General features: G+C 38.7%; 1 protein-coding gene across 1 annotated transcript; it reads left to right on the top strand.

Annotated features, from left to right (window-relative positions):
* The first annotated feature begins 638 nt into the window (after nucleotides 1–638).
* On the top strand, nucleotides 639–4,117 carry LOC105232331 (endothelin-converting enzyme 1). Its single transcript, XM_011213984.4, has one exon. It carries the CDS (start codon nucleotides 1,382–1,384, stop codon nucleotides 3,791–3,793), a length of 2,412 nt encoding a protein of 803 aa, XP_011212286.2. The 5' UTR covers nucleotides 639–1,381; the 3' UTR covers nucleotides 3,794–4,117.
* The last annotated feature ends 9,290 nt before the right edge of the window (nucleotides 4,118–13,407 follow it).

The raw sequence follows: 13,407 nt of genomic DNA, 5'->3' as shown, positions 1-13,407 counted from the left end.
CTTCGCCATGGATTAGAGATAAATATAGTAAAGTTGTTTAGGAACAGTTTGCACTTGAGACCAAATCTTCCACCTTTACTACAAAAATCTCTCCAAGTTGTTTTAGAATTGTAAAATGTATCTCTGGCCTACAAATCCTCTACATTATCGTACGATTCATTGAAAGAAAAATAATAACTGAGCGCTAACCTAATAATAACCGTCGCCTTTGTGTTCGTTTTAAAGAAAAACAGGTTCACACTAAAGACGCTATCCATGAATTCTTCAATAATTTACTAAGAGAAAGACATTTACTTAAAAAAAGATGATAAACCACTCAAATCCCTTTAATTTTTTCAACTAAAGTAAAGTTGCTATTTTTCACCGTGTAAAAATTGTCTGACTCAACACACTGCATATGAAAATGAGCATAGATAAGTGCGGCGAAAGGGCAACGCGCGCATAAAATCAACGCAACGGCGTATAAAAATTTGCGCTGATAAGCGAGAAGCGACTGAATTAGCGCAAGAAATGAAATAAAGCGTCGCAATCCGGCACATATGGACTGAGCGTGAATGAATCTCTGTATGTATATACGGCGTAAGTGTGTGCGCGCGCTCGCGTTCGATAAGACACTTGATTGGCTGGCAAAGCCGGCAAGCGTTTTCCATATACACGCGCGTTTCGCGGTGTGTGTGCGCGCCAACCATTTGTCATACGAAACCGAATATTTGCAATTGAAGACCAAACCAAATCGGCAAAACTCAGTCAGTCGCGTTTTAGGAACAAAGCGAGCAACAAGCAAATCAAAAGTGAAACGAATAAGTGTTCATTTAGAAATATTAAACATCAAACTTTAGCAAAAAGACGGTGTAATCACGCGAGCGAAAGTGTAAACGCTAGTAGTAGCTAAAAGGAAAAACTTAGTGAACGCGGTAACTGAGCTACTAAGGGCTAGTGAACACGTTCACGGACAGCAGCAAATAAGGGACACGTGCAAACAAAAGCAAAAATAGCAAAATATTAAGCAGCAAAAAGCGCAGAGTGGCAGCAGCAGAGGGGACAACATCAGCGCAATTGCAATGATTGGAAATTATCAGGAAAACCTACTGAAACTACAAAGAATAAAAGCGAAGGCCGCAGCGTACAGTTTGGGCTGAAACGCCACCGAGTTGAGAACATTGAAAAAGTTTTCGCATTTACGTGGAGCGCGAAGGCAGAGAAGCGCAGTGGAACTGAAAACGCTACGGAAGCAAATTTTCAAAGGAAGTAAGCGCTTAGCAACAAAGCATTTTCCAACAGCAGAGCGTGCACATTACTTGAGAGGCAAAGGAAAGAACGCAAATAGACTACTACGGAGAAGAAAAAAAGGCACACCAACACAACAAAGCCGCTAAGCAACATGCAAATAGCACAGAAGCGCTGCCAGTGGTCATCAGCAATGCAAAAGCCACAACAACGACAAATAAGTGGGATACTTCAGCAGCTGATAAGCGTTACATATCACGTGCTAACGCTCAGCTTGCTGACGCCAATAGCCTGTGGCGCGGCGCCGCGCCCTCTCTACACAGACAACAGTCAACCAACGGCTGATGCAAAACACTCCCTCTGGTTGCACGTGAACAAAACGTGTCTGACGCGCACTTGCAATAATACGCTCACCGAGCAGCACCTCGAACAGTTGGAGCGTAACATCGATTGGACGGTGAATGCATGCGATGACTTTCACACGCACGCTTGTGGCAAGTGGGTGCCGCCAAGCGGACAACAGAGCACCGCAAGCATGATGCAGGTGGGGGAGGAATCGTTGACCGCGCGTTACGTGGAACTATTTGAGCGATCACTGAATGAAAGGCGCGCGGAAAGGCGCGATGCAGCGGCAGTGACGGCGGCGCTTACGAGAGCGGCACAGCGACAGCAAGTGCGGCGTGCGCGTAGGCATGGAACACGCGCTGCGGCGAAGCATATGGGCGCGACAGGAAGTGGCAGTGAAAAGCAGCTAGAAACAGCTTTAAATGTAGAAGTGCCCATAGAGGCGTATGACATGACAACGGAAGCTGAAGATTACGATCTAGTGCTTTCAAGCTTATTGCGCTACTATCGCGTCTGCAAGCAAGCAGAGCGGCTAACCGTACGCGGCTACTATAATGAAATACGCGCAGAGGGTCTACTGCGACCGCACAAACGTCACTGGCAGGAATTGCTGGCCAACTTTGCGCGCTATGGATATGGCGAACAATTCGTATTCTTTCGCGTACGCCAACAGAATGCGTCACAACATGACATTACTGTGCTGCCGCATGACACACATAAGCGGCTCAATTTAACAGCGGAAATATACGAATTGTTGCGCGCACATACACACAAGAGTCGCGCCGAGTTGACAACGGAATTTCGCGCTTTGGAAACACATGTCGAGGGCGTGGTGAACAACATGTGCGCGGAGGATGGTGTGGCGTACAACAATAATACGGTGAGTAGTACAACTGCAAGAGCCGAACAACATGCGGTTAACGACCAGCCTGCGATACCCATCAGCGCTGAGGAGGATTGCGATCTTACGGAGACGCTAACGTTTGCTGAGCTAACGCAGCGCTGCGCGGATGTTGATTGGCAGCGATTCATCGGCGCGCCGCTGGGGCGACACATGCACGCGGCTGATCCGATACGTATTGATTCAGTGGCCACAGTTTGTAAGCTGGCGCGTTACCATAACCAAGCGGAGCATGCTCAAATCAATTTTCTCTACACACTTGCACGTTTCCTCAGCTATTTGGAGCAGCAGCAATACAACCCAGTGCGTTTGGGCGGCAGCGGCGCTACCTGTATACGTCACATGCGTAAAACGCTGCCAGTCGCAATGACCTACGTCTACGACCGCGCCTACTATGCGCCCGTGCGTGCTGATAGTGATCGCGTGATTCTCACAATATTTGCACAACTCAAAGCTGAATTTGCGCGTACCCTAACGCTCAACCGCATGCAGTTCGATGTTGACATTGTAGAGTATTTGCAGCAGAAACTCTTAACGCTACGCATCAACCTGGGTAACTTGCCACCCGCGGTGAACTCTTCATTCTATGTGGACCTCATGTGGAGGCTGAACGTCAGCCACAATAACTTCTATCGCAATCACATGCACGCTTTGGCGCATACCTATGGTCATCTGCGTCGTTTGGCTTCCAGCGCTTCGAAGAAGCATAGCCGCAGCGCTTGGTACACCTTCAATTACCACGAGCCCACCTTCCCGGACAATCTGGATGCGACGCCCTACTATTTCTGCCTGAGCAACATGATAATCGTGCCGTACGCCTACCTCCAAACGCCCTTCTACGATCGTCAGTTCTGGTCCATTCTACTGTATGGCGATCTCGCCAACACTTTGGGTCACGAGCTCATCCATAGCTTTGATAGCTCATTCCTCGAGTATGACCACGTGGGCAACATGAACGAACTCATGATGCAGCGCATCTCCTCGAATGCGAACTTCGCACGCAATTCTCAGTGTCTGGGTCAAGGCACCAAATTCCTAGCCGAGCGTATTGCTGATGTGAGCGGCACGCGTTTGGCGCTCAACACCTTCATGCGCGATCCACAATTCGTAAAAACAAATGGTCGCTTATTTTTCCTACAATTCGCGCAATTCTTCTGTAGCAACACCGATGAAGCGACCCATCAGCTGCAGGATCGCTGGCACGATACGGACGCTTTGCGGCTGAACTACACACTGTCGCAAATGCCAGAATTCATGGAGGCCTTCAACTGTCCGGCGCAAAGTCGCATGAACGCAATGCACCGCTGTGGTCTGTGGTAGTTTAGGCGCGATAAGGGGAGGGGATTTGGGATCATTTTACAAATATAGTATGAGAGAAAAAATTAGTATTAGCACATAAAATATATAAGTGAAGTAGCATAAGCAAAACTCTTAGCGCTAAGGTACTTAAATGAATTTACTCTGTAACTAGTCCATAGTCTTTTTTTATACCTATTACCTTTAAAATTATTACAATAATTATAACTTATTTTAAAACATGTTTTTTATAAGAACTTTAAATATAAGTAATTTATAATTATTAATCATACAAAATCAAGAAAATAAAAATTATTCAAATTTTGGATTTTTTCAAAAAAATCATATAAAATATAATGTTTTTAAGACAAATTATTAAGTTATTGATTTTGAGAAAAATGGTCTAACTATTGTGGTTTACAACCCAACTGCTTTTCAGTTTTGGTATTCGGTATTGCCGATATCAACTGAACAGGACTTGAAGCATTTGTCAACTCAACTGTGTTGTGATATTTTCAACTCTGTTCCAGTGAGGTTGACTAGAAAAATTTGGGATTCCGATTAATTTTTGTCGATAGGATTACTAGTCACAAAAAGTATCGTGACCTGAATATAAGTTCGGGATTAAATAATCCTCAAAATACTTTCTTTCAATAAAATTATTAGTACTGAAAAATTTCGGTATCCCGATATTTTTTTTTAGTCTCAAGCATAGTTGACGCTAAAAATACGGGAAGATGATAAAAACAAAATAATCAATAACCCCTTCCTTTCAATGAGATTATTAGTACCAAAAATTTCGGGATCCCGGTATTTTTTTTTAAACCTCAAGCATAATTGACACCGAAAAGATGGGAAAGAGATAAAAACAACATAATCAACAGTACCGAAAAAACTCTGGATACCAATATTCCTTTGCCGTCACTTCATAACTAATTGGTTAATTATGTATGTATGGTAAGTACATACATTAGAAAAGTAATGCTTTCATTGTAACTTCGGGCTTATTTGATTAATACGCAATGAGAAAATTCACAAAAACAACATAAGTAATCCCGAAAAACTTCGTGATTTTGTACATTTGTATGTGACCCCGATATTCTTTTATTGTAACTTCGGGTTTATTTGATTTAAACACAATGAGAAAAGATGCAAAAACCAGCAACAATAACTCCCCAAAATTTCGGGATTTTTAGCATTTTAATGAATTCTTCCGCTGTAACTTCGGGTTTATGTGATCTAAAAACAGTGGGAAAAGAAGCAAAAAACAGCATCAATAATCCCGAAAATTTTCGGGATTTTAATATATTTCGGGATATTTTAATATTTTTTTGTAAATCGGGATTATTTGATTCATCCCCAATAAGAAAAGAGAATAAAAAATTTGGAATTTTGATAATTTTTATGTGATTACGATATTCTTTCGTTATAACTTCGGGTTCATTTGATTTAAACACATTGAGAAAATACCCCAAAAAACAGAATTAGTAACCCGAACAACTTCGGGGTTTTGGTAATTTTTATATGATCTCGTTGTAACTTCGGGTTTATTTGATTTATACACAATGAGAAAAAACACGAAAAAGAGCGTCAATAATCCCGAAAAACGTCGGGATTTCGATCACTTTTATGTGATTCCGATATTTTTTCATTGTAACTTCGAGTTATTTGATTTATAAACAATGAGAAATTACCCGAAGAACAACATCAATAATACCGAAAATTTTCTTGATTTTGATAACTTTTATGTCATTACGATATGGTTTCGGATTTATTTGATTTATATGCAATAATAAAAAATGCAAAAACAGCATCAATGATCCCTAGAAATTTCGGGATTTTGATCACTTCATTTTTTCGTTGTAACTTCGGCTTCATTTGATTTATACTCAATGGTTTATTGCAAATCGGTAAAAAATATTAATTACTTTAGACAAATAAATATATACATACATATACATACACTAATATACCACAAGTATTGACATTCTAATTATAATTATGTACATATATACTTTTATAGCCAATTAATTGATCAGACAAAATTATTTTTGTAATAGTAATTGCTTTGTTTGATATTTAGAGCGAACGCATTAAAATTATGTAATTTCAAATTCCTGTGCAGAAATAATATTTTAATTTCATTTATAGCTTTTTTATTAATTTTTGTTTAGCAACAACATTTTGCATATGCTAGTCAATTAAAGTTGCAACAAATAAGTTGGTAAACGCTTATGATTTAATGCAATTATTATTTGCGATTAATTATATTACAAATTGCTTTTTCGCAAAACGAAAAACACAAAGCAAAACACAAAACATATTATAAATTAATTGATTTTTTAATGCGCAACAAAAGAGCCATCAAAGCGGTGCCAAAAATAACTCATTTAATTACACAGCTACGCATTTCGTTTCATCATATCTCTTTCATTAATTTCTACTATTTATTGTCAAACATAAATAAGGTTTTAAGTATGCAACTAAACACACATTGTGCACGCATGAGCTTTCTCTTTCACACATTTTCCCTACAAACATACCCGGAACATGACTGATTCATCCGAATTTGCCGCAAAATCCTGTTTCGACTGCCGAAAATTTACGAAATTATCGAATTTCCAATAATATTGTGTAAAATAAAAGGATTGGCCGCCTCGCTGTCGCGCTGTTGGCTGCCTGACTGGCTTTAATAGATTACTAAATCAAATATATTGCGTTGATTCCGCTTCACTTTCATTTATTCAGTTTCAAAAACATGCATTTTGCTGTTTCCCATTTGCAGTGATATTCCAAATTTTATACAGTTTCCATATTTTTTTGAAACTATACAAACTTAATTTGCGAATTAAATGAAAATACAGTTATATTAAATCAAATGAAGAGCAGCCGCCTGAACGCGACGCATATACATATGTATAATATTTATTAGGTAACTCATACGCCATGGTAGTTTTGCCAGCAATAAATTTGAATTTATTTCGAAACGCAGCCGAGCGTAAAGAGCATTAAAATACGTTGGTATATTAATATCTGAGTACTAAATCGTTGATTAGTTAAAGTTTTTTTGTATAAAACATAATTTTCAATATAATAATATAATATAATAAGTAATAAATTTCAATTAAGGAGGTATTTTGGTCTAGTGGTCGGAATTTCGAGCCGTTTTTAGCAAATACTAATAAAAAAAATTATTTCAAAAATTTTTTTTCAGTAAGTTATGTGTTGTTAAAGAAGTAGAGAGGGAAACAGTGTCCCCGTCGCCAGGATTTCTACCCTCTGGGTCATCTGAAGAACAAATCAAAGTTGGATTCTTCATTAGTGCAATTGACGATTTTGAAAACTGCAAAACTAAAAAAATTCCCCGGCTTCTCAAACATAAAAGCCGATTTTTTAATATTTTTTTAAGTTTTCCAAAATTTTAAAAATATTAACATATTCATTTTTTTAATTTTTGTTTTTTCAAATAATAGAGATATAGTTAAAGAATATTCATGTCATACTTCAAGTAAATCGGTCAAATAGAACTTTTGATACTGTGGTAATTTCATCGAAAGAAGTAGTTTTGAGAAAAGCGTGTTTAAAAAGTGCGTCAAACCGAGCCGGCTAGGTAATGCGTCACTAAAGTAACTGTAGCTCTTAAAATAATTTTAATTTTAAAAAATCCTTTGGAGGATATAGGATTAAGGGTCTAAACTTTAAATGTAAGAAGAAGGAGAAGTCTAATGTTTCAAAATTCTAGAGTAGAATACCCCCTTAAATCTTAAGTCTTAAATCTTAAATCTAAGAATAGCTCAAACCTGCGAAGCTTCCAAATTTAAGTAATTCATTCCTAATCAAACAGAATTTTTCAACTAATTACCTACACCTTCTTGTGGCACATTGTTTTCGCCTACTTATTTAATTCTCTTTCATGCCACACATTAAGCTTTAATGATATAATTGCAAATATCCTGCACATCCACCATTAAAACCTCCATATGTGTGCATACGTGGCATGCGGCTGCAGCCTTCACCTTGCAGCGTGCCTTCCACCTACCACCAGCGTTTTACAAAAACCACACCAACTTAATTCGTTCGTTATGCGCGGCCGCCAGCACTTGATTGCATGCTCCTACAGCCACAGCCACCGCCACGCTTGGCAATTACTGCAGCAACATGGCGACACATACGTATCGGTTGGTGTGTGTGGCAAACTTCTTCGCTAACAACTGCTCTAGAAAGCCACAATCAGTGTGCTGAAGTTGCACCTTTATTTTCGCCGCGCTGCTTTAGTATGTGCTAATAGCCGAGCATTTTATTTGCGACCGCCCATATGTGTGTGTATAAGTGTGTGTGCGCGTTGTCACCTAACATCTGCACCACGTCAGCGCTGTCTTGTAGGCAGCCTTGTGCGGCTGAAGTACGTGCATGCCGGGCAAATTGTCTTGCTGCCGCTTGACATTTCTATTTAACCACCACGTGACTGTATTGCCCACGCCGCGTATATGTGTGTGTGTTTATCTATTTCTGCTTTCATTGCATGCTTCGTGATTTAAACGCGCGTCTACAGCGCGTTAATGGACTATTAATGCGGATGGCATCGCCGCGCTGCTCACCAACTCGCTCCTTACTCTAAGCGAGTGGTAGTGTGGCATGCGAAGTTGCTTGGTTTGCGGATTTTAACACCTGCTTCGCTTAACGCATTCAATTGCGCTCCCCCACACAAATACATATGCAGTAAGATGAGTGTATTTGCACGTCTGCTTAGATTTAATGAGGCAAGACTCGTTCTGTGAAATGCAAAGAGCATTGAAGGCTTTGATTTTTATACAGTTACCTGTGCTGCTTCGCACGGCTTTTGCCTTCATTACAATAATTGCTTTCGAAATTGGTCTTATTAACATTTGCTTTGTAGTTTTATGCTTAACATTGTATTTTTTCGTTTATTTTTCTTTATGTGGCACGGCTTTGAACTGGTTTAGTAAAATACTTTCCTGCTTTATATTCCATTTAGCCTAGTTCACGTTTCCATTTTTGTGGTAATTGAAAAGTTTACGTGTCAGCGTTGTGTCATAGCTTTTGAATACAAAAATTCAATATGATTACTTCCGCCTTTTGATATAAGCAAGGTCGATTGATCACATTAGCTCACACTCACATTGTTAAAGTACTGTTAATTTCTGAAATTACTTCGATCTTTTCAACAGCCAACAATATTTTTGATACAATTGGGTAATGGAAAACTAGTTCTTGAATACCATTCGGTTAAAAATGATAGACGAGTGTTGTGTTTTGTATATCTCTACATCAATTGTATCTTCATTCTTTAACCGTGATCGTTTTTAATTTGATGACATACTGATAAATATGTCACAAGAAGTTCTTTTCAATTATGTGCGTTCTTCTCTGAGCACTTATAGTTTTTAATAGCTTCCAAATATACCCTCAATATGTGATATACGTATGATATGATGATATGATCTGTTGATATGATATATCTCATTTTATGTGCTTTCTTCAGTGATTTTTGCTCCACTCTCTTCGTAATACCTTGGTAAAGCCAATAGCCCGCACATATCAATTGGTTCTCATATTATAACTTAGATCTTGCCATACGGTGCGTATGAGTAATATTATTGTGCTTTTTATACAGAAGTTTCAATTGATGAATTTAATTTGAATATCTATAGAAGCTATTTTTTGCGGATGAAAAATGTCTTCACAGATTTAAATAATGTGTGTTCTGCGTCGTTTTCTTTCGCGTCGTTATATAGGCTTGACGACCCTTCGATTTTACCCAATAAGAGCTTCCTCTTTTCTTGTGTAACATGATCTGATTCAGCTTTCTTCGGGCTTCCTCTGTTTCAGCAATATTTGTGGCTGCAGATGATTAGCCGTCTGAAAGTATAGATTTGAGTCTATTGTACTACAGCTTGTGGTCAGAGGTGGAGAACATGGCCTATCGAATAACCGCCGAAATTTGGAGAGTCTTAAAAGAACTTGGTTTGAGCAGCTGTATCAATACTTATAGAAACTCAGTATGGTTTTGTGCAAGCAAAGGGTAATATATTTTGGACGCCGCCTTTTTATTATACTCATTATTAAATAAAATTAACTTTGCCAAAAAATATATATTTTTTCATTTTTATAAACGCCTGAACTTGCAACTTATGGCAGAACAAAGTATTATAAAAGTAAGGGCACACATTTTCTTACAAATAATATGGCTTATGGCATATGACTGAAATTGATCTATACCTTCGTCTAAATGTCGTATGCTTATTATACTGATTTGCGATTCTCTGGTTGAAGTTATGATTATATAACTCATATATTAAATAAGTTTAACTCTTTTGGTTCAATTTTTTTTTAAGTTAATAAGTTTTAAAGTCTATTAGAACAAGCCAGGCTCAAGCAAGTGATTGAGCTCTTTTGACGATATGTTACTCTTAAGTACGCAGGCATATTCATATATGTTTGATTGAAGGAATGTACCAAAACTTTAGCCAATGAGTTTGGGTAAACTCGGAGCTAAAATATATATTTCATACCGCTATCTTCTACTTCTTTCTCTTCCATAGGTATACAAAAATCTTTATGAATATTTTCATTAAGCATGTAGCAAAGTGAACACGTGATTGTTCTAATACCCACGATTGGCATTCTTTTATACTTCTCGGAACACTGAATCTTGAATTCTTTCGCAATATTTTTTTATAAAAATTCATTTGAAAACCTAAAAGTAACCCCCCACGATTTGAAGCTTGCAAATAGCGAGAGTATAAAATGTGCGGTTACGCCTGAGCTTTGCCTTCCTTACAAATTTATTTAAATGATTAGCTCTTTTTGACTCTTATCACATTAAAATACATAACTGGTATGCATTATACTATGACTCTCTTTAAATTATTTATTAAATACTAATTACTATGCAGAACAATCCAAATTATACGCCCTCATTTGCATAATCATCTCACACAACACCAAATGATAACACAAGGACACAACAAAACAAATGAAAGTCAGGCAACATCTTATAATTGAAACACATATGGCAGCGCAAATGAAGAAAGGCGCTTAAATGCCAAATTTGCTTGCTTAATGCCGAGCAAATGTTGAAATATGAGCAAACTACTCATGTGAAAGCTATCACCGCGCAAGGCCATTAACATACATTGGTATGCATGTATGTGAAAATGGATTGTTTCGTAACGGAACAAATAACAGTAACCAATGTATTTGCAGGCATATCGCTAATATTTGCCAATGGCGAGCGAAATAATGGCGAATTATGTCAACGCAGATTTGCAGCGCATCAGCAAAACAACAAAGCAGCAACAAAAACGAAAATAAAGCAATCCACCATAAACGCAAAATGTTGAAAATACACCGAGTACACCAGCAATCGAAGTGACCTCGAACTGGAAGCCGAACGGCCGTTGGTACACTCATTGCCCCAATTTTCGCCGCCGCTGCCACCGACATGCCTGACGTGTTTCACTTGTTCACTTATTTATTTTTAATACCCACACACTCATATATAGTTACACTTACATGGATTCACTCACATACACATACACACATGCAAATCCTGGCTTTTGTATGCATGTCTGCTTGTGCAGCTGCTCGTGTAGCGTGAAATTTCTATTCGCCAATCGAAATAAATAATTTCTGATTTTCTGAAAACCGTTACTATGAAATAGCAACAATATAAAAATTGTATTCATGCGAGTAAGCCAGCAAATGCAATGTCAGCTGCCACATGCAAATAGCAAAATGCTGGAGTACAGCGAAGGCTCTTTGACTCGCTGTGGAAAAAATGTGAAAATTAGACAATTGTGTTGCTCGCGAGCTGAAATATTTTGTTGATTTAAAGTTAGGTTAGGTCAGGTTATGTAAAGTTGGGTTTTTGGTACCAAATTAACTCGGGTGCTAGATGAAAATGATAACTATTAGGCTGTCAAATATCTCCCTTCCGCTTTTTTGCTCTTTATTCAATGCTTTATAAAAAGTGCTACTGTTATCGAATTTAGTTTAAATATGCGCCGTTTCGTTCGATAATCTATTTCTATCCTGACGGCAACTTCATTATACCCCCCTCGCAGAAACCCCACTACTTATTTGTGAAGAACTCGGAGGGCCACTTTTCACAAGCCTCTTTTGAGTTCAACTTTACACCAAAAAGGGCGTTTGCCATGGACAGGAACAGGTGGTAAGCACTTGGCTCTATGTCCTAACATAACCCAACCTAACCTAACCTAACTTAAAATAACAAATATCACCAAAATGACATCATGCATCACATTTCCTACGACAAAGGGCTCGAGTTCGAAAATTATAATGACTGGACGCAAACAATTTTAAGCTGTGGAGGTGGCAAAGCTTAATTGTAACTCAGGGAAACGGCTATAATATTTCAGATATGCATATATGCAAATATACTTCTTCATTTTTGTTATTGTAAGAGTATATAACAGTTGAAATTCTAGACCCTTGATGGCTTAAAGCGCATACAAGCAACTCCATCCACCATTCGCGTTGCCAATCTCAGAAAAAAATATTAATACTGCACATATTGAAACCGTTATTAATACAAATATAAATTTTTGTTGGAATGTATGTGAGTGTAACTGTAAATACTGTATGTATTGTATGCATGCATGAACCCATAAAAGGTTGCAAAATATTAGCAGCTTGCTTGCATAACTCCGGCAAATAAATAAGAGAGTGTGTGCCTGCCACCGAAAAAAATACAAAAAAACGTCAAATAAAATAAAATGTGAGCAACAACAATGTGTAGTATTTGAATATTTCAGCATATGCTGATGCTGCCACATTTCATATTTATTCGCGATATTTTCACTTTACTTTGCAAGTGTATAAGTGTGGGTGTGTGTGTGTGTGTGGCCTTGTGCGGCCACGGATGCCACTGACTGCCTTCATTTTTATTTAAATTGGAGTTTAACGCCGCTTAATATGCAAACAATTCGCGGGTTTACAGCAACAACAATAAAAACAACAAATTAAAACAACCGGTTGACAGCGCAGCAACAACAAATACAAAAAAAAGGCATTGGAAATCCTCAAATTCACGTCGAGCCACAACTCAACCAACAAAAGCAACAACGACAACAACAGCAAACAAAATATGCACGCGTATTAACAGTCGATGTTTGCAGCAAATCAAAATAACTGTAAATACGCGCGACGAAACAGAAGCAAAGCGAATGCCATAGAATGCAAAAAACACAGCAAAATAAGAAAAATAAGAAAAAGAGCGAAAGTATGGGCGAACAAATGACACGTCAGCCAGCTGGAAGGTGTGTGTGTGTGAAATGTCACACAGGCGCCGCCGCACAACCGCAACCGCATGCGGTCAGTTCACACACACGCCCGGGCGACACGAGGAGGCCATCAGCCGTGCGCCCACATGTGAAAACGAAATGAAAAATTGACATTTAAATGGCGGAAATGTCTGTGGCAGGTCGCACATGCACACGCGCACCCACACATGACACACACGTACAACCAACAACAGCAAGAACAACCAGTGATGCGCGAGGCAGCACGTAAGCGCCGCTGGCCGGCGCGCTGACATTAAACGTATTAATTGCAACTGCTGCCGGCAGCAACATCCGCCACGCCGCTTCCGCTGC

Source organism: Bactrocera dorsalis, chromosome 1 (genome assembly GCF_023373825.1).
Source record: "Bactrocera dorsalis isolate Fly_Bdor chromosome 1, ASM2337382v1, whole genome shotgun sequence".
NCBI classification, from domain to species: Eukaryota; Metazoa; Arthropoda; class Insecta; order Diptera; family Tephritidae; genus Bactrocera; species Bactrocera dorsalis.
Note: the sequence above shows the minus strand (reverse complement) of the source record. Positions and strands in the feature narration are given on the sequence as shown.